The sequence below is a fragment of the Triticum aestivum genome, chromosome 7D, assembly GCF_018294505.1.
Source record: "Triticum aestivum cultivar Chinese Spring chromosome 7D, IWGSC CS RefSeq v2.1, whole genome shotgun sequence".
Lineage (NCBI taxonomy): Eukaryota > Viridiplantae > Streptophyta > Magnoliopsida > Poales > Poaceae > Triticum > Triticum aestivum.
This window is the reverse complement of record NC_057814.1, coordinates 106034490-106056664: the sequence shown is the minus strand read 5'-3', so window position 1 is coordinate 106056664 and position 22175 is coordinate 106034490. Positions and strand designations below refer to the sequence as shown.

Here is a 22175-nt window from a genome sequence, read left to right as displayed (position 1 = left end):
ATAAGTAGAGCAAAATAAAATAAATAAGTACAAACAAAATAAAATAAATAAGTAGAAACAAAATAAAATAATTAGAAACAAAATAAAATAAATAAGTAGAAACAAAATAAACTTTAATAAATAAGTAGAAACAAAATAAAATAAAACAAAATAGCAACAGTAAGTATTTTGTTGTAAGTAGAAACAAAATAAAATAAAATAAAGCAACAAGGAAAACAAAAAAAAGTGCCACCTACTTGCCACTACGGCCTGAATATGACTAGAAACCCATTCATGGGCCAGGATTCAGGCCCGCAACAGGCCCAGTAGGCCCACAGGCACACAGTGTACGGTTAGGCCCGAAAGCCTGCAATTGAGAGGAGCTCGAGAGGGTAGGCGCAGCAGCGCTTATAAACCACTCTCGAGCTCTCTCAGATAGCGAGGTGGGACTAAACTTTTGACGCGGTGCAACACAAGGCCTTTGGTCCCGGTTGGTGGCACCAACCGGGACTAAAGAGGTGCTTTGGTACCGGTTCGTGGCACCAACCGGTACCAATGCCACCCTTTGGTCCCGGTTGGTGGCGGTACCGGTTCGTGGCACCAACCGGTACCAATGCCACCCTTTAGTCCCGGTTGGTGCCACCAACCGGGACCAAAGGCCTCTGCTTCCCGCCGTTTGGGCTGCTGAAAAGAGACCTTTGGTCCCAGTTGGTTCTATGAACCGGGACCAATGATCTGGGTATATAAGCAGGACTTGTGAAAATTTTCACTTCTCATCTCGCAGTTGCCGCCCCGACGACGCCGACGACATCGACGCTGCCAGGCTGCCGCCGCCGTCTCCATCGTCGCTGTCGCCCCTGCCCCGAGCTCGACACGCCCTGCCCCGAGCTCGCCGTCGCCGAGCCCTGCCCCGACCTCGCCGCGCGCTACCCCCGACCTCGCCGTCGCGCACGCAGAGCGCCCTGCCCCGACCTCGCCTCCGCTCGCCTTCACTGTGAGCCTCACCGCACCATTCCCCCTCCCCCCCCCCGCGCGCCCCAACGCCGCCGCCTGCCCCGACGCCGACGATGAAGGCGTTGTTCACATATATATAGATTTTTTTGTTCATATTGTAGTAGTAGTAGATGATGTTGTTGTACGTATGTTCATATGCAAAAGTTAGGATTTTTTTCTGTTCATAGATTTTTTTGGTGATATTATTGTAGAATATGCAAATGTTTGTATGTTCATATGCAAAGAATATGTCATTTTTTATAGAAGTTTTATGATTTTTTTTCTGTTGTAATTTTGTTCATAGAACTTTTATTTTGTTCATAGAATTTTTATTGTTTTTTTCTGTTGTAATTTTGTTCATAAAGTTTTAGGATGAAAAAAAAAAGAAGAAGAAGAAAAAAAGGGACGAGGAGAAGTTTCGTTTAGTTTTAGGATTATTTTAGTTTATGTATAGTTTAGGAAGAAGGAAAAGAAAAAGGAGAAGAAGAGGAGAAATAAATAAGAAGAGGAAAAAAGGAAAAAAAAAGAGGAGAAGAAAGAAAGGAATAGAGGAGAAGAAGAAAACATAGAAAATATTCTATTTTTTCTTATTATCTATTCCTTTCTTCTTCTCCTCTTTTTTTCTTCTTTTTTTCTTCTTCTTACTTTTCTTATTCTTTAGCGGGTATGTTGTTATCGATATACCCTCCCCGATAACTTCGACATGAGGGGGGGGAGGGGTCGCCGAGGGTTCGAGGGTCGTCGAGGGACCGAGGGTTACTTCGTTGCCATGTTCGTACCATCATGCGCCTGTTACTTTCGCCTAATGATGAAGACATGGTTTTGTTGAATCCTTTGACACTATAAAAACATGACATGAGGGGGTCGAGGGTCGGGAAATAGGGTAGCGGGTCGTGGATCGCCCGAGCGGTCGAGGGTCGAGGATCGTCGAGGGGTCGAGAGGTTGCCTAGCTAGTGTCAAAGTACTGAAAAAATCCATGGCTTTTGCATATGAACCCTTGAAGCGCTGCCGAGGCCACCCAAATTTACCAAATTAAAAGAGTGTTGTCGTCGAGGCCACCCCGAACCCTTGAAGCGTTGTCGAGGCCACCCCAAACCCTAGAGAAGCGTCGAGGCCACTAATATGATTCCTTGTTGTGATTAGGTAGCTAGGTCTACGTTTGCCACTAATATATCCACCCGCTATCATGTTTGTATAATAATTGCCATGTTGTAATATTTGCAGAAACAATGGAGCATGGACGAGACGAGGCAGCAGAAGAGGTGTTGGGGGACATAATCTTAACCGAAGCTGATGTCTTGTCGTATCTTAACGACGATGATGGTCTAGAAGGACAGGGTGAAGAAGCAGGCTACGGTGATCGAACAATGGAGGAGGAAAGACATGATTGTGATGGCTCCGGTGACCGAATGCCGGTGCAAGAAGGAGACCGTGATGATGGCTCCGGTGACCGAACAGAGTCCGGCCAGGTATATATATTAATTAAGCCTGTGCTGGCTAGCTAATTGATGCATTCATTGTTTTGGTATGTACACATATTAATTAACTCTCATCTTTCTTCTTTTTTCTAGCCCTCCGGATCGAGCACAACTTCGGTAAAGAAACTAGGCCCAAAGAAAAAGTTGCGCTCGGATGAATGGTTTGAGATCACAGCAATCGCTCGCGATGGCCAACCGATTGAACCCATCCGGACCAAGGAAGCATTTTCTGCTCAGTGCGGGGTTCTTGTTAGGGACAAGATCCCGATCAGCATCCACCAATGGTTTAAGCCTAAGAAGGAAGACCCTGAGGTGTCTTATGTCAATGATATGTAGAAAGATGATCTTTGGACCGCGCTGAAGGCAAATTTCACCCTACCGCCAGAGGAGGATCCGGAGAAGCCAGTTAAAGAGCAATTGATCAAGTCTCATGCTCTTAAGAAGATGGAAGATCTATTCAGGAGGTCGAAGAATGAGCTGAAAACATCGTTTGCCGACCAAGAAAAGACACCATAATTCACCGGCCGGTATCAGAAGATCAGAGATCACTGGCCCGCATTTGTGGCCCACAAGACATCGGACAAGAGTAAGAAGATGTCAGCGACAAACAAGAAAAATGCTGCGAAGAAGCAGCTTCACCATCGCACGGGGTCAGGTGGATACCTCAAAGCCCGGCCGTTGTGGGCCAAGGCTGAGGGTTGAGAATGACCTGCTTGATAAAGGGGTCGAACCAGAGACATTGAACTGGCCAAACCGTTGCCGGACTTGGTTCTTCGGGGTTGGCGGAACCTTGGACCCTGTATCAGGGAAGTGCGTTTGCACGAACGACCAACTTAACATACCCGTCAAGAAGCTTCAACAGTATATCGATGCAGCGCAACAAGGGACGTTCGTTCCAGACAGAGAGAACGACAAGCTCACAATGGCCCTCGGGAATCCTGAGCACCCTGGACGGACACGAGGCATGCCAGGCTCTGTTCCGTGGAAGGCTGGGTTTCCGGACGCAGGCGGTTACAAATGCCAGGAGAGGAGGAAGAAAGTGGAGCAGACCCAACTCCAGGCGCTGCACGCAAGGGTACAAGGGCTAGAGGAACGAGAAGCAGTTCGCAACAAGCGACCTGCCGAAGCTACCCCCGAAGCTACACCGCCATCTCAGCGGAGAAGCAGCGTGCCTTCCACCGAGCTGCTTCAGCTGGAGCCTGTCTTAACGGTTCCTGCTAGCTACCCCGTGGATGGTATCACAGAGTCTCAACATTGCCACCTTATGACGCAATAGCAGAACTTCAAAGTCAAGGCGGCTGTCGGCTCTGTTCGACCTCCTGAACCCGACGCAACTTTTCACTACCGTCCAATTCCAGATGGATATGCTAGGGTGACGGTGGAAGAAATAACGGAGGGATTTGAGGATCTCGAGCTTGACCACCCTACCGGTGAAAGGGAGACTCAGCTGGGTTCTACTCTGAAGACTCCATGCCTATGGCGGAAGGAGCTCATCAACCTTCCGAACTGGACGCCTCTGCTTCCTCCTCCTCCTCCGGCGAGTCAGGGCACTCCGCCTCCTCCTCCGCCACCTCCTCTGGCGAGTGATCAGGGCACTCAGCCTCCTTCTCCGGCGCATGGCGGCACTCCGCCTCCTTCTCCGCATGCGCCGGTGCACCCGAGCAACCAGCCTCCTCCTTCTCCGCCTCGTCAGCAAGGGCAGAAGAGACCCGCCGCCACTCCGGCTGCTCCGGCGCGTCGTAGTCCTTCTCCTCCGCCTCGTAAGCAAGGAAAGAAGACAGCCGCAGCCGCTCCATCTGCTCCGGCGTCTACCAGTACAGCCAGAGGCGGGAGGCAATAAAGATTCGGTCCATCTCTCAAGCCTCTAGAGAAGTTACCATACGAGATGACCGTGGAGGAAAACGCGAAGATCGTGAAAGCCCAAGTGAAGGACTTCTTTGAAGCGGTGAAAGGAAATAAACATCCACCTCCAGAAGAAGATAGATCCAGTGAAAGCGAAGCGCACTATCGATACCCTGAAGCGACCACCACCTTCTCCGTCGCAATCCAACTATGATCGCATTATTGAAAAGTCATTTGTCGAAGCGGATCGGTCGGGAAGTACTATCAGTGATTGAAGGTTAGCAGAACGACGAGCTGGGGAAAAAATTGCCCAGCTCGGCGAACAAGCGAACCAATCGTGCCCCCCGCTCAAGGTGTCTAGCGATATCGTCGCTAATCATCCGGAGATTTTGCCCAATACCAATCTTGGAGATTACCTGCCCGACGATGTACATTATGATTTCTTGGAGGTGGACGAACACAAATACCATTACGGGAAGCCTCTCGTCAAAGATGAAAGATCTCTAACAACGATGATGCGAAGATTCCATGATTGGTACATGAAAACATGCAGAGAGTCCGGGGGAAAGAATACTTTGACGCTGAGAGTTAAAGAGGAGCATGACCTCGTTGGAATTGATCTGTTGTCTGTTCCATTTGAGGAGTTCTTCCAGTTTTTCAATCAAAAGGCCCTCGATAAATTAACGGTCACTTGCTACTGTCTGTAACTACTACTTCTGTCATTAAGTCTCTATATATAGCTCAGCTCTTTCATTGCATGTATATATAATTATCCTCACTATATTATGTAGATTGAAGATCGCCGAATTGAAGAAAAGACAAATCGGTGATATTGGGTTCACTAACACAAATCTCTGTTGGGAATCGTAGCATAATTTTAAAATTTTCCTACGCTCACCAAGATGCATCTATGGAGTATACTAGCAACGAAGGGAAAGGAGTGCATCTACATACCCTTGTAGATCGCGAGCGGAAGCGTTCCAATGAACGTGGATGACGGAGTCGTACTCGCCGTGATCCAAATCACCGATGACCGAGTGCCGAACGCACGGCACCTCCGCGTTCAACACACGTACGGTGCAGCGACGTCTCCTCCTTCTTGATCCAGCAAGGGGAAGGAGAGGTTGATGGAGATCCAGCAGCACGACGGCGTGGTGGTGGATGTAGCGGGTCTCGGCAGGGCTTCGCCGAGCTTCTGCGAGAGGGAGAGGTGTAGCAGGGGAGGAGGGAGGCGCCCAAGGCTGAGATCTTGCTGCCCTCCCTCCCCCCTTTATATAGGCCCCCTGGGAGGGGGGCGCTGGCCACAACCCATCTAGAGGGGGGCGGCAGCCAAGGGGGTGCCTTGCCCCCCAAGGCAAGTGGGGCGCCCCCCCCCCACCCTAGGGTTTCCAACCCTAGGCGCAGGGGGGAGGCCCATGGGGGGGCGCCCAGCCCACTAGGGGCTGGTTCCCTTCCCACTTCAGCCCACGGGGCCCTCCGGGATAGGTGGCCCCACCCGGTGGACCCCCGGGACCCTTCCGGTGGTCCCGGTACAATACCGGTAACCCCCGAAACTTTCCCGGTGGCCGAAACTTGACTTCCTATATATAATTCTTTACCTCCGGACCATTCCGGAACTCCTCGTGACGTCCGGGATCTCATCCGAGACTCCAAACAACTTTCGGGTTTCCGCATACACATATCTCTACAACCCTAGCGTCACCGAACCTTAAGTGTGTAGACCCTACGGGTTCGGGAGACATGCAGACATGACCGAGACGCCTCTCCGGTCAATAACCAACAGCGGGATCTGGATACCCATGTTGGCTCCCACATGTTCCACGATGATCTCATCGGATGAACCACGATGTCGAGGATTCAATCAATCCCGTATGCAATTCCCTTTGTCAATCGGTATGTTACTTGCCCGAGATTCGATCGTCGGTATCCCAATACCTTGTTCAATCTCGTTACCGGCAAGTCTCTTTACTCGTACCGCAATGCATGATCCCGTGACTAACGCCTTAGTCACATTGAGCTCATTATGATGATGCATTACCGAGTGGGCCCAGAGATACCTCTCCGTCATACGGAGTGACAAATCCCAGTCTCGATCCGTGCCAACCCAACAGACACTTTCGGAGATACCCGTAGTGCACCTTTATAGTCACCCAGTTACGTTGTGACGTTTGGCACACCCAAAGCACTCCTACGGTATCCGGGAGTTGCACGATCTCATGGTCTAAGGAAAAGATACTTGACATTGGAAAAGCTCTAGCAAACGAAACTACACGATCTTTTATGCTATGCTTAGGATTGGGTCTTGTCCATCACATCATTCTCCTAATGATGTGATCCCGTTATCAATGACATCCAATGTCCATAGTCAGGAAACCATGACTATCTGTTGATCAACGAGCTAGTCAACTAGAGGCTTACTAGGGACACGTTGTGGTCTATGTATTCACACATGTATTACGATTTCCGGATAACACAATTATAGCATGAACAATAGACAATTACCATGAACAAAGAAATATAATAATAACCATTTATTATTGCCTCTAGGGCATATTTCCAACAGTCTCCCACTTGCACTAGAGTCAATAATCTAGTTACATTGTGATGAATCGAACACCCATTGCGTCCTGGTGTTGATCATGTTTTGCTCTAGGGAGAGGTTTAGTCAACGGATCTGCTACATTCAGGTCCGTATGTACTTTACAAATATCTATGTCTCCATTTTGAACACTTTCACGAATGGAGTTGAAGCGACGCTTGATATGCCTGGTCTTCCTGTGAAACCTGGGCTCCTTCGCAAGAGCAATAGCTCCAGTGTTGTCACAGAAGAGAGTCATCGGGCCCGACGCATTGGGAATCACCCCTAGGTCGGTAATGAACTCCTTCATCCAGACTGCTTCCTGTGCTGCCTCCGAGGCTGCCATGTACTCCGCTTCACATGTAGATCCCGCCACGACGCTTTGCTTGCAACTGCACCAGCTTACTGCTCCTCCATTCAAAATATACACGTATCCGGTTTGTGACTTCGAGTCATCCAGATCTGTGTCGAAGCTAGCGTCGACGTAACCCTTTACGACGAGCTCTTCGTCACCTCCATAAACGAGAAACATATCCTTAGTCCTTTTCAGGTACTTTAGGATATTCTTGACCGCTGTCCAGTGTTCCATGCCGGGATTACTTTGGTACCTTCCTACCAAACTTACGGCAAGGTTTACATCAGGTCTGGTACACAGCATGGCATACATAATAGACCCTATGGCCGAGGCATAGGGGATGACACTCATCTTTTCTCTATCTTCTGCCGTGGTCGGGCATTGAGCCGTGCTCAATTGCACACCTTGCAATACAGGCAAGAACCCCTTCTTGGACTGATCCATATTGAACTTCTTCAATATCTTGTCAAGGTATGTACTCTGTGAAAGACCAATGAGGCGTCTTGATCTATCTCTATAGATCTTGATGCCTAATATATAAGCAGCTTCTCCAAGGTCCTTCATTGAAAAACACTTATTCAAATAGGCCTTTATACTTTCCAAGAATTCTATATCATTTCCCATCAATAATATGTCATCCACATATAATATGAGAAATGCTACAGAGCTCCCACTCACTTTCTTGTAAACACAGGCTTCTCCATAAGTCTGTGTAAACCCAAACGCTTTGATCATCTCATCAAAGCGAATGTTCCAACTCCGAGATGCTTGCACCAGCCCATAGATTGAGCGCTGGAGCTTGCATACTTTGTTAGCATTCTTAGGATCGACAAAACCTTCCGGCTGCATCATATACAACTCTTCCTTAAGGAAGCCGTTAAGGAATGCCGTTTTGACGTCCATCTGCCATATCTCATAATCATAGTATGCGGCAATTGCTAACATGATTCGGACGGACTTCAGCTTCGCTACGGGTGAGAAAGTCTCATCGTAGTCAACCCCTTGAACTTGTCGATAACCCTTAGCGACAAGTCGAGCTTTGTAGATGGTCACATTACCATCCGCGTCCGTCTTCTTCTTAAAGATCCATTTGTTTTCTATGGCTCGCCGATCATCGGGCAAGTCAGTCAAAGTCCATACTTCGTTTTCATACATGGATCCTATCTCGGATTTCATGGCTTCTAGCCATTTGTCGGAATCCGGGCCCGCCATCGCTTCTTCATAGTTCGAAGGTTCACCGTTGTCTAACAACATGATTTCCAGGACAGGGTTGCCGTACCACTCTGGTGCGGAACGTGTCCTTGTGGACCTACGAAGTTCAGTAGTAACTTGATCCGAAGCTTCATGATCATCATCATTAACTTCCTCCCCAGTCGGTGTAGGCACCACAGGAACATTTTCCCGCGCTGCGCTACTTTCCGGTTCGGAAGGGGTGACTATCACCTCATCAAGTTCCACTTTCCTCCCACTCAATTCTTTCGAGAGAAACTCCTTCTCCAGAAAGGACCCGTTCTTGGCAACGAAGATCTTGCCTTCGGATCTGAGGTAGAAGGTATACCCAATAGTTTCCTTAGGGTATCCTATGAAGACGCATTTTTCCGACTTGGGTTCGAGCTTTTCAGGTTGAAGTTTCTTGACATAAGCATCGCATCCCCAAACTTTTAGAAACGACAGCTTAGGTTTCTTCCCAAACCATAATTCATACGGTGTCGTCTCAACGGATTTCGACGGAGCCCTATTTAAAGTGAATGCGGCAGTCTCTAAAGCATAGCCCCAAAATGAGAGCGGTAAATCGGTAAGAGACATCATAGATCGCACCATATCCAATAGAGTGCGATTACGACGTTCGGACACACCGTTTCTCTGAGGTGTTCCAGGCGGCGTGAGTTGTGAAACTATTCCACATTTCCTTAAGTGTGCACCAAATTCGTGACTTAAATATTCTCCACCACGATCTGATCGTAAGAATTTTATTCTCCTGTCACGTTGATTCTCAACCTCACTCTGAAATTCCTTGAACTTTTCAAAGGTTTCAGACTTGTGTTTCATTAGGTAGACATACCCATATCTACTTAAGTCATCAGTGAGAGTGAGAACATAACGATATCCTCCGCGAGCCTCAACACTCATTGGACCGCACACATCGGTATGTATGATTTCCAATAAGTTGGTTGCTCGCTCCATTGTTCCGGAGAACGGAGTCTTGGTCATCTTACCCATGAGGCATGGTTCGCACGTGTCAAATGATTCGTAATCAAGAGACTCCAAAAGTCCATCTGCATGGAGCTTCTTCATGCGCTTGACACCAATGTGACCAAGGCGGCAGTGCCACAAGTATGTGGGACTATCGTTATCAACTTTACATCTTTTGGTATTCACACTATGAATATGTGTAACATCACGTTCGAGATTCATCAAGAATAAACCATTGACCAGCGGGGCATGACCATAAAACATATCTCTCAAATAAATAGAACAACCATTATTCTCGGATTTAAATGAGTAGCCATCTCGAATTAAACGAGATCCAGATACAATGTTCATGCTCAAAGCTGGCACTAAATAACAATTATTGAGGTTTAAAACTAATCCCGTAGGTAGATGCAGAGGTAGCGTGCCGACGGCGATCACATCGACCTTGGAACCATTCCCGACGCGCATCGTCACCTCGTCCTTCGCCAGTCTCCGTTTATTCCGTAGTTCCTGTTTTGAGTTACAAATATGAGCAACCGCACCGGTATCAAATACCCAGGAGCTACTACGAGTACTGGTAAGGTACACATCAATTACATGTATATCACATATACCTTTGGTGTTGCCGGCCTTCTTGTCCGCTAAGTATTTGGGGCAGTTCCGCTTCCAGTGACCACTTCCCTTGCAATAAAAGCACTCAGTCTCGGGCTTGGGTCCATTCCTTGGCTTCTTCCCGGCAACTGGCTTACCGGGCGCGGCAACTCCCTTGCCGTCCTTCTTGAAGTTCTTCTTACCCTTGCCCTTCTTGAACTTAGTGGTTTTATTCACCATCAACACTTGATGTTCTTTTCTGATCTCCACCTCCGCTGATTTCAGCATTGAATATATCTCAGGAATGGTCTTTTCCATCCCCTGCATATTGAAGTTCATCACAAAGCTCTTGTAGCTTGGTGGAAGCGACTGGAGGATTCTGTCAATGACCGCGTCATCCGGGAGATTAACTCCCAGCTGAGTCAAGCGGTTGTGCAACCCAGACATTCTGAGTATGTGCTCACTTACAGAACTATTTTCCTCCATTTTACAGCTGAAGAACTTGTCGGAGACTTCATATCTCTCGACCCGGGCATGAGCTTGGAAAACTAATTTCAGCTCCTCGAACATCTCATATGCTCCATGTTTCTCAAAACGCTTTTGGAGACCCGGTTCTAAGCTGTAAAGCATGCCGCACTGAACGAGGGAGTAATCATCAGCACGCTGCTGCCAAGCGTTCATAACGTCTTGGTTCTCTGGGATTGGTGCATCACCTAGCGGTGCTTCTAAGACATAATCTTTCTTGGCTACTATGAGGATGATCCTCAGGTTCCGGACCCAGTCCGTATAGTTGCTGCCATCATCTTTCAGCTTGGTTTTCTCTAGGAACGCGTTGAAATTGAGGACAACGTTGGCCATTAGATCTACAAGACATAGTGTAAAGATTTTAGACTAAGTTCATGATAATTAAGTTCATCTAATCAAATTACACAATGAACTCCCACTCAGATAGACATCCCTCTAGTCATCTAAGTGAAACATGATCCGAGTTAACTAGGCCGTGTCCGATCATCACGTGAGACGGACTAGTCAAGATCGGTGAACATCTCCATGTTGATCGTATCTTCTATACGACTCATGCTCGACCTTTCGGTCCTCCGTGTTCCGAGGCCATGTCTGTACATGCTAGGCTCGTCAAGTCAACCTAAGTGTATTGCGTGTGTTCCGAGGCCATGTCTGTACATGCTAGGCTCGTCAACACCCGTTGTATGCGAACGTTAGAATCTATCACACCCGATCATCACGTGGTGCTTCGAAACAACGAACCTTCGCAACGGTGCACAGTTAGGGTGAACACTTTCTTGAAATTATCATAAGGGATCATCTTATTTACTACCGTCGTTCTAAACAAATAAGATGCAAAACATGATAAACATCACATGCAATCAAATAGTGACATGATATGGCCAATATCATTTTGCTCCTTTGATCTCCATCTTCGGGGCACCATGATCATCTTCGTCACCGGCATGACACCATGATCTCCATCATCGTGTCTTCATGAAGTCGTCACGCCAACGATTACTTCTACTTCTATGGCTAACGCGTTTAGCAACAAAGTAAAGTAATTTACATGGCGTTATTCAATGACACGCAGGTCATGCAAAATAATAAAGACAACTCCTATGGCTCCTGCCGGTTGTCATACTCATCGACATGCAAGTCGTGATTCCTATTACAAGAATATGATCAATCTCATACATCACATATATCATTCATCACATCTTCTGGCCATATCACATCACATAACACATGCTGCAAAAACAAGTTAGACGTCCTCTAATTGTTGTTGCAAGTTTTTACGTGGTTTGTAGGTTTCTAGCAAGAACGTTTCTTACCTACGTATGACCACAACGTGATTTGCCAATTTCTATTTACCCTTCATAAGGACCCTTTTCATCGAATCCGTTCCGACTAAAGTAGGAGAGACAGACACCCGCTAGCCACCTTATGCAACTAGTGCATGTCAGTCGGTGGAACCTGTCTCACGTAAGCGTACGTGTAAGGTCGGTCCGGGCCGCTTCATCCTACAATGCCGCCGAAACAAGAAACGACTAGTAGCGGCAAGAAGAATTGGCAACATCAACGCCCACAACTTCTTTGTGTTCTACTCGTGCATAGTAACTACGCATAGGCCTGGCTCATGATACCACTGTTGGGAATCGTAGCATAATTTTAAAATTTTCCTACGCTCACCAAGATGCATCTATGGAGTATACTAGCAACGAGGGGAAAGGAGTGCATCTACATACCCTTGTAGATCGCGAGCGGAAGCGTTCCAATGAACGTGGATGACGGAGTCATACTCGCCGTGATCCAAATCACCGATGACCGAGTGCCGAACGCACGGCACCTCCGCGTTCAACACACGTACGGTGCAGCGACGTCTCCTCCTTCTTGATCCAGCAAGGGGAAGGAGAGGTTGATGGAGATCCAGCAGCACGACGGCGTGGTGGTGGATGTAGCGGGTCTCGGCAGGGCTTCGCCGAGCTTCTGCGAGAGGGAGAGGTGTAGCAGGGGAGGAGGGAGGCGCCCAAGGCTGAGATCTTGCTACCCTCCCTCCCCCCCCTTTATATAGGCCCCCTGGGAGGGGGGGGCGCCGGCCACAACCCATCTAGAGGGGGGGGCGGCGGCCAAGGGGGTGCCTTGCCCCCCAAGGCAAGTGGGGCGCCCCCACCCTAGGGTTTCCAACCCTAGGCGCAGGGGGGAGGCCCATGGGGGGCGCCCAGCCCACTAGGGGCTGGTTCCCTTCCCACTTCAGCCCACGGGGCCCTCCGGGATAGGTGGCCCCACCCGGTGGACCCCCGGGACCCTTCCGGTGGTCCCGGTACAATACCGGTAACCCCCGAAACTTTCCCGGTGGCCGAAACTTGACTTCCTCTATATAATTCTTTACCTCCGGACCATTCCGGAACTCCTCGTGACGTCCGGGATCTCATCCGGGACTTCGAACAACTTTCGGGTTTCCGCATACACATATCTCTACAACCCTAGCGTCACCGAACCTTAAGTGTGTAGACCCTACGGGTTCGGGAGACATGCAGACATGACCGAGACGCCTCTCCGGTCAATAACCAACAGCAGGATCTGGATACCCATGTTGGCTCCCACATGTTCCACGATGATCTCATCGGATGAACCACGATGTCGAGGATTCAATCAATCCCGTATGCAATTCCCTTTGTCAATCGGTATATTACTTGCCCGAGATTCGATCGTCGGTATCCCAATACCTTGTTCAATCTCATTACCGGCAAGTCTCTTTACTCGTACCGCAATGCATGATCCCGTGACTAACGCCTTAGTCACATTGAGCTCATTATGATGATGCATTACCGAGTGGGCCCAGAGATACCTCTCCGTCATACGGAGTGACAAATCCCAGTCTCGATCCGTGCCAACCCAACAGACACTTTTGGAGATACCCGTAGTGCACCTTTATAGTCACCCAGTTACGTTGTGACGTTTGGCACACCCAAAGCACTCTTACGGTATCCGGGAGTTGCACGATCTCATGGTCTAAGGAAAAGATTCTTGACATTGGAAAAGCTCTAGCAAACGAAACTACACGATCTTTTATGCTTCTTAGGATTGGGTCTTGTCCATCACATCATTCTCCTAATGATGTGATCCCATTATCAATGACATCCAATGTCCATAGTCAGGAAACCATGACTATCTGTTGATCAACGAGCTAGTCACTAGAGGCTTACTAGGGACACGTTGTGGTCTATGTATTCACACATGTATTACGATTTTCGGATAACACAATTATAGCATGAACAATAGACAATTACCATGAACAAAGAAATATAATAATAACCATTTATTATTGCCTCTAGGGCATATTTCCAACAATCTCATAGATGAATTTATGGTTGAACTTCAGGCCAAACATACCGAGGCCAACTTGCTACGATCGTTGGTAATAAATCAAAACAAAGATATAATACTCTTCCCTTACAACTTCAAGTGAGTCTTACTGTCTTGTGCATATTCGGTTTCCCTTATTAGTCGAGGTTATAGTAATGTAATTGATGAGTTATGCATGCGTGCGCAGGTTCCACTATATTCTCCTAGAGATTAAGCTTGAGCAGGGACTAGTAACCGTCTTGGACTCGAGACGAAAAGATCCCCAGGAGTATGTGGACATGACTGAAATTCTCGGGAAGTAAGTTAAATCGATCATTATCGCACCATATCGGCAACTTTGTTCACTTCCTGATATTAATTGTTTTCTTTGTCTGGCAGGGTTTGGAAAAAATTCACCGCAAAAGTTCCGGGACTGCAGGCGAAGCTGCGATTCACACACCCGAAAGTAAGTACTACTAGCTAGTTCCGCGCATCTCCTAGTGATTCAAGCGCTAGTTTCATCAATACCATTTAGCAAGCTTGCTTATTAGTTTGATTGACCTCTATTTCTTGTAAAGTGGTTGTGGCAGGAACCCGAAAATAATTACTGTGGATACTACGTTTGCGAGTCCATCCGCGACACGACCTGTGAGCGGGGCTACTCTGACAAACAATATGAAGTGCGTAAGCAATAATATTCACAATTTTATTTTATTACCATCATTTGTGTTGAGTTTCATTCATTCATATATATGTATTGACCCCCTTCTTCAAATTAGATGTTTCAGATGCGGGATGAACTCCTAGCACCAGATCGCATGCGAGCAATTCAAGAGGAATTGGCGGGATTCTTTCTCGACCACGTGATCGATAAAGACGGAGAATACCATGTGGACCCTGAGTTCATATATAATTAGGGGATTATATTGTAAGACATATTCTATTGTATATATGTAGCCAGTAGCGTCGGATAGATATACGAAAACTTGTTGTTCGACCAATCTCTCGGAGAAGGAGAGGTCGATATTACTTCTTTCTGTATGCATATGTTCATGACGATCTTGTATACTTAATGGTTTCCTTCATTTGCTTACTAGCTAGCGTGTCGAGTCCTCTCTATACGTATAGTACGTAGCGTCGACCAAGCACGGAGATAAGAGAGGACACTTCTCTCTATTAATTAGCTAACTACCACAATATATGAAACACCTAAATTAACCCCCCAAAACCCCCTAAACCCACCCTCTTTCAAAAAAAATCTCAGCTACTGCCAGCTGCTGACGCGTGGATGCCTTTTGGTCCCGCTTGGTGCTACCAACCGGGATCAAAGGCCCTCCTGCCTGGGCTGGCCGCAGCGGCCACGTGGAGGGCCATCTGTCCCGGTTGGTATAAGAACCGGGACTAAAGATATAGGACTTTAGTACCGACCATTTAGTCCCGGTTCGCCAACCGGGACAAATGTGCCTTACGAACCGGGACAAATGACCCTTTTTCTACAAGTGATCTAGGCCTGACCTGACTTGACTTGCTACCGCTACTTAATTTCACTTCTTAAAGATATACCATATTAAAGGTTGAGCACTTGAGCTTCGGTCGCTTTGCCCAACAGCGAACTCAAAATTTTAATTATAAAACGTTTTCGGCAAGACAGCGTTGTTTAGGACCTAAACGAATCTCTCTAATTAATGTTCTATTTGCTTTACTGATTCTTCTAAGAAGAACAAACCATCGGCACATATATTTCAAACACGTGGACTGTATCAAATCATTTAAATGATTCAAATTCAACATACGCAAGAAATCAACCATAAACATATATATAGTTCATCCAATCCAATAATTCAAAATATAAACATGCATATAGTTTTTCTTTTCTTTTTGCATAGCGGTTGTGTAGCCTAGCGGCCTGAGTTCAATTCCTAAAATTGAAAGGTGATGCACACGGGGTTTTCTCCCATTTATTGAGGATCAAACTTGGTGTGTGATGGAACCACTCATTAAGAAACATCTTGATGTACCGGGCGGTCACCACCCATCCTCCCCTCGACCCCTACGCATCCCCCTCCCTACGTCGCCGGTTGTCGGCCCTGTGGTGCGGCAGCGGCAGAACTCCTTTGGCGTTCGGGGATCTGAGTTGGCGGTGCCTGCCAGATCTTCACCCCCTTGTGACGTGCATGGCGGGCAGCGGCGGTCGGGACAGCACTCCGGGTCTGCCACGCATCATGAGGATTATGGTGGTGGCGGCCATCTCCTCTGTCGGAGATGGTCGACCTGAGAACTATTTGCATGGATTTTTGTTCGGACAGTTTTTCCTTTGCCACAGATACGTTTCCTGCTATTATTTTTTCACGAAACTTCACACGGGAGTAGATGAGAACTCAGGTTTCATATCCCCAAATTTTAGATGTTTTTAATATTTTTTCCTATTTTTTACGTTTAATATTCGTATAGGGGTGTGGAGCACCCAGGAGCTCATTTGTATTTTCCTACCTCTCTCCCTTAATATAAGATAAGACGCTTTTATAGTTTAAGGGACAGAGGAATAGTTTAAAAAAATGATTTTTCGTAAGATGCCAATCTTTCAAGCAAGTTGAAGTTTGTCATATCCCCACAAAAGAAGAAAAAAGACGATGACTTGCCTTCCACTTGTCAACTCGTATTTAACAAATCTATACCAGTACAGCAATGAGAGACTTTTTTCCTATTTGGTGTTGGCTAAAGCGATCCATCGATGGCTCAAGTGCAAGTGTGCAACCTACAAGGAGGGGGCAAAAGGTGGAATTCACTCTAAAACTTGTTCTCTGTGTCTGGACGGCACGACTCATAATCGATAAAAGGAAAAAATTCATTTTAAACCTTAAACTCGTAGAGCTTTGACGAATTAAACCCTCAAATCGAAATCTCGGTCGTTTCAACCCTGAATTATATAATCCCGGTCTAAATAAAACCCTGGAGTCGTTTGCCAGACAGGGATTGCAAAGAATGGCCGGGATTGGTGGCGGATTGCTATTTGCCGGCCGTGGGAAGTAAACAGCCGTGGCTACGCCCCGCACCGCCCGCGGGTGGGCCGGCCCATTTCGCGGCAGCGCATGTTGCTTGTTCACTGCTTTGTTTTCTCGTTCGTTTCTGCTGTTGACTTTTTGTTTTATTTTATCTTTTGGTTTTATTCTGGTTTTTTCATGTTTTTTCTGCCTTTTTCTTTCTGGTTCTTTCGTGTTCTTTCTGGCTTTATCTTTCTTTTCTTTTTTCCTTTTCTCCTTTTTCTTCGATTAATAAATCACAAGGAAATGTTTCATTGTGTATTTTTAATCATTAATAATACTTTAATACAACGAACAAGCTGTGTTTCTTCTGTTTATTTTTACTTCTCTTCCTTTTTGTGTATTATACAAGAGTTTATCATGTATTAATAAAATGTTCATCGTATATTTAAGAAAAATGTTAGTATATTAAAAAATGTTCATTTATGTACTTCCTCTGTTCACTTTTGTGAGTCCTTTAGGACAGTTGAAATTGAACTGTTTTAGGTGTTGTCTTAAATGTCTAAAAGGTCTTACAAAAGTGAACGGAGGGTGTACTTCAAAATGTTCAGCATATATGAAAAAAAAAGTTCAGCATACATGAAAAAAATGTTCAATGTGTATTTTCAAATTGTTCAGTATACATCATAGTAATGTTCATTGTGTATTTTCAAATTGTTTAGCGTATATCACTGTAGTGTTTGTTTCGTATTTACAAATTGTTTAGCGCATATCACAAAAAATGTTCAATGTGTATATAAGAAATTTTCATTGTGTATTAAAAAATGTTCAATGTATATTAAAAGGTCCTCGTGTTTTGTAACAAGATTCATGAATTTGAAGCAAACATATTGAAAAAAGGTTCACGCATTAGATAAAAAAGGTGCGCGCATTTTTTTAGCGGTGCAACAGAAAAAATGGGGCGGCCCAGCGCGGAGGACAGGTACGCGGATTTGACACGGATTCTGCGTTTAACTTTTTTCTTAAACTTGCGCACTCCAATTTAGTAACACAGGCTTGTTAGGTTGACTGGTTTAGCAACTCTCCTTGGGATCTTCAGGTCCGTTGTTCGAATCGTAGGACTTGCTGTATTATCTTTTTCGACAATCAAATTGTTACGCTACATTTGTTTTTTTGAGAAAAATTGTTACGCTAGTACGGACGCGATCGTGCACCATGGGCCGGCCTAGCCAAGTGTCACTGCGTGCGTCGGGTCGAGCTCCCGTGTAACAGAAAAAAAATTGTAGACAAAAGAAAACAAATGGGCTAGCCCAACGCAGCCCTGGCCCACCAGCCAGACAAATCCCGGTTCACATTTGTCAGGGTTTGATTTAAACCGGGATTGCATAGTTCAGGGTGCAATCGACAGGGATTTCGACTTGAGGGTTCGTTTCGCCCAAGCTCTACGAGTTCAGGGTTTAAAATGGACTTTTTCCTCGATAAAAACCACCAATAGTTCGACACATGGACTATCGACTGATTTCTTTGGGTGCAAGTCAAACTTGCGAAGCGCGAGGCTGGAGTGAGGAGTGCTAGCCACGATGAGGCCGGGACGTGGACGAGCGGGGGCCGGCGAGAGCGAGCTCGAAACGTGATGGCTGCAGGTCCAGGAGGGTCGTCGAAGATGTTCACTGAGGGGGTAGAGGGATGGCCGAGGGTGACGGCCAGCACAGCGGCGGGGCGGTCGCTGGTGGTTGTGGCCGGCGGTTTAAGGCTGGGCTGGGAGGAGGCGCCGGAGGAAGAAGAAGCATAAGGAAGAAGATACCGGCCGTTGGATGGATATCCGACAGTAAAAAGAAGTGACTTACAAAAAAAAAGTCGGCTGACTTACAGGTAATCGGTCCCCTAGTTCTAGCATAATTAGCAAATCCGTTATACATTTGTAGGAGTACACGATCACACCCGACAAACTATCTTGACGAACTCGTCGAAGTTCTTCCTGCAGCTGCCGTCGGGCTGGAACGCCTTGCCCACCATGGCCTGCAGCTCCTGCGCCTTGGCTCTCATCCGCTCCCCATCCTCCCCGCGCAGCAGGGTCGCCACCGCGTTGGCCACGCCGCCGCGCGTCATCGGCCCGTCGAACGCCGTGCCGAAGCCCCACACGCTGGCCACCGACCGCGCGTTCATCCTCTGGTCGCCGAAGAAGGGCCGGCACGCCATGGGCACGCCGCTGGACACGCCCTCCAGCACCGACGCCCACCCGGCGTGCGTCACGAACGCGCCGACCGCGGCGTGCCGCAGCACGTCCACCTGCGGCGCCCACGGCACCACGAGGCCCGGCGCGCGCTCCAGGAACCCCGGCGGGAGCAGCGGCCACGACTCCTCGCGCAGCGACCACAGGAACGGCGCGCCGCTCGCCTCCAGCCCGGCCGCGAGCTCCTGCAGCTCCTCCGGCCGCGCCGAGGCGATCGTGCCGAAGCTGACGTACGCGACGGACCGCGCGGGGCGGCGGTCAAGCCAGGCGAGGCAGCCGTGCGGGTCGGCCGGCGCTTCGTTGGTGTCTGTTGTGGGCTCGGCGCCGGGTAGGAGGTGGTAGGGGCCGAGGGGCAGGCAGTTCGGTAGCTCGGCGGCGAGGGCGGCGGTGAGGTCGGGCGGGTCGAGGCCCGGGAAGGTGTTGAGGGCGACGGCCGTGGCCGCTTTAGGAACGCGCTGCGCCAGGCGGTGGAGCAGGAGGCTGATGACGTAGTTGAAGTCGCCGGAGATGACACCGTCGGGGAGGTCCCGGACGCGGTAGCCGCCGAGGCCGGCGTGCGCGGTCAGCAGCTCGTCGGCTCGGCTCGCGGCTGCAGGTTACGCACGCGACATAGAGATAAGATTACGAACTCTCTAATTAATTAAAAGTTTAAAACCCAAGAAAGAGATAAGATAAGATTGTCTAGCTAAACTCCATGAGAATCTCAACGGATACCAGAGCACGCACGCACGCACGTACCCTGATCGCCGACGTCCTGGCGGAGCGCGTCGGTGCGGAGGTGCGCGAGGAGGGCGCAGGACGCGGCGGTCCAGACGGCCACCCACGGCGCGCCGGCAGCGGCGGCCGCCTCCGCGGCCATCCACACGAACGCGTCCCCGACGACGCAGCTCACCCTGGCGCCGCCCGCGGCGGCGCGGGCCGCCTCGAGCCCGTCCCTGACCCCGCCCGCCTCGGCCGCCTCCATGAAGAGCTCCATCCGGCGCGGGGGCGGCAGCCACGCCGTCTCGCCCGGAGGCACACCGTCCGGGACCACGACGAGGCGCAGGTTCACCGGGAGCACGCCGGCCTTGCCGAGCTGGGCGGCGTTGTCGGCGGTGGTGAGGAACGAGAGGCTCGTCCCGGGCGGCGCGGCGGCGGCGAGGGCGCGCGCGAACGAGAAGAGCACGGCCGCGTGGGAGCTGAAGGGGAAGGCCACCACGGCGATGTGCGGCGGCGGGAGCACCATCGCGGTGTCGGTCTTTCGGTGGAGTAGCGAAGGCCGCGATGGGTTTTGCCTTGCCTTGCCTTGCCTCGTGCCGTTGCCGTGTCGCGTGGCGGGTTTTATGGGAGAGACGGTGGCATCCAATGGCGCGGCGCGCGCGTGATGGATAGTAGGTGGCGGGGGAGCGGCCGGCTTCCGGTGTGACGTTCAGGTGGGGCGGGGCGCGCGCGTGCGATGCGTTGAGATGGATGGCTCGCGTGTGGCCACGTCGCGTGCGGCGCCGGTAGTTAAGTCTGGGCCGTGCGCTTGCGTGATTGGAAGGTGGCTGGCCCGTGCACTTGAATCAACGCGTATTATACGTGTTAAAAAAATTAACGGGGATTAGAAGCACGTAACATTCTTGTAGAAGGGGTACGTAGGAATAGGATTTCTGGAGAACGACTTGATCATTTAACATGATTATAAAAAAAGTTTAGGGTTGCACAGAAAAAAGTACGCAAGCCGCTGCCTCCCAACCCTAGCCACCACCTCGGTCCCCCTCGTCTTCCCCATTCGACCACCCGTTGGTGGCACGAGGAGTGGGGAACTGGGGACCTGTCCGTCTCGTATTTTTCTTCTTAGGTTTTTGCTTCTCCAGCGACACAACAAGGTGGTCGCGACGAGGACATGTTGGAATAAGGTTTCTCCAGTCTCTCCCTACCTCGACGACGCCTGATCCGATGCTGACGAAGGACATGTGAGAGTTTGTGTCCCTAGATTTATTGGTTCCGTCACCTCTTGGTCGTTTGTATTTCTTTTAAGCAGAGCTTTTGGTTAGCTATTGGTGTAGCGACTACGACATCTTCTGCTGTGTTCTTCTGTGGCTTGACCCAATTTCTCCAACCCTCTGTGCTGGTGGTGATGGATTGCAAGTCTATTTTGCATGGGGTGATGCTTTTGTCGATGTTGCTTCGGCTTTATATGTTGTCTTAAGGGGCGAGTGACTATTGCGGTCTTCAAAGCCTGGTATAACGAGAGCATTTGCAGGTGCTGCTTTCTTGTTGGTTTAGTGCAATTTTCAATCTCCGGTGAGCGATGTACAATCAACGGAAGAAGAAGACTAGTATGCTTTTTAATGTAAATTTACTGGTCAGTCTACGTCGAGTAGTCTGTCCATTGTACTAGCCTTTGCTTTCCTCAATATTAATCAGATCTAAGATACTCGTACGGGTGTACTTATTAAAAATAAGTTTAGGGTTGCACGACGCCCTTGCCTCACGCGTTAGTCCTTGGCTTTGTAGGTGGTGATTTAAACATGATTATCTCCGAGACGGAGAAGAATAACCCGCGTGTGAACTGGCGGATCATGAACCGTTTGCCGGTGCTAAATCCAGCAGATCTCGGGTAGGGGGTCCCAACCTTGATGATCTGAGCTAGATGGTAACAAGGAAAGTAGGGACACAATGTTTTACCCAGGTTCGGGCCCTTTTGAGGAGGTAAAACTCTACACCCTTCTTCTTATTATTGATAATGAGTGCTCCGCTGATTACGGAGGGAGGAAGATATTGAGGAAGTCGCTGAAGTTGATGAAGAAGATGGTGGCAACGATGGTTCCCTTGGCGGCGCTTCGGAGAGGGGGAGAGAGGCCATCCTTCTTGTCCTTCCTTCGCCTCTCCCCTAGATGGGAAGAGGTTTCCCTCTCTGATCCTTGGCCTCCATGGCCCCCGGATTTTGAGAGCCCCTCCGAGATTGAAATTTTTTTCTCTCTGTTTCTATGTTTTCCGCTTTGTTTTGGTATTTTGCTGAGACCGCTCATCTTTTTTTTATTGCCGGAGATCTATAATTCTGATCGGGCTAAATTTTTAAGTGGATTTTCCCCAAAAACAGATTTTTTGGGGCCAAAGTAGAGCCCAAACGGA

General features: G+C 48.6%; 1 protein-coding gene across 1 annotated transcript; it reads right to left on the bottom strand.

Moving 5' to 3' along the window:
* Nucleotides 1-18672: 18672 nt before the first annotated feature.
* Nucleotides 18673-20392, bottom strand: LOC123166533 (anthocyanidin 3-O-glucosyltransferase). The gene is made up of 2 exons (XM_044584340.1): nucleotides 19815-20392; nucleotides 18673-19665 (listed from the first exon to the last, which is right to left on the bottom strand). The coding sequence occupies exons 1-2, from the start codon at nucleotides 20299-20301 to the stop codon at nucleotides 18779-18781; spliced, it is 1374 nt and encodes a 457-aa protein (XP_044440275.1). The 5' UTR covers nucleotides 20302-20392; the 3' UTR covers nucleotides 18673-18778.
* Between the last annotated feature and the right edge of the window lie 1783 nt (nucleotides 20393-22175).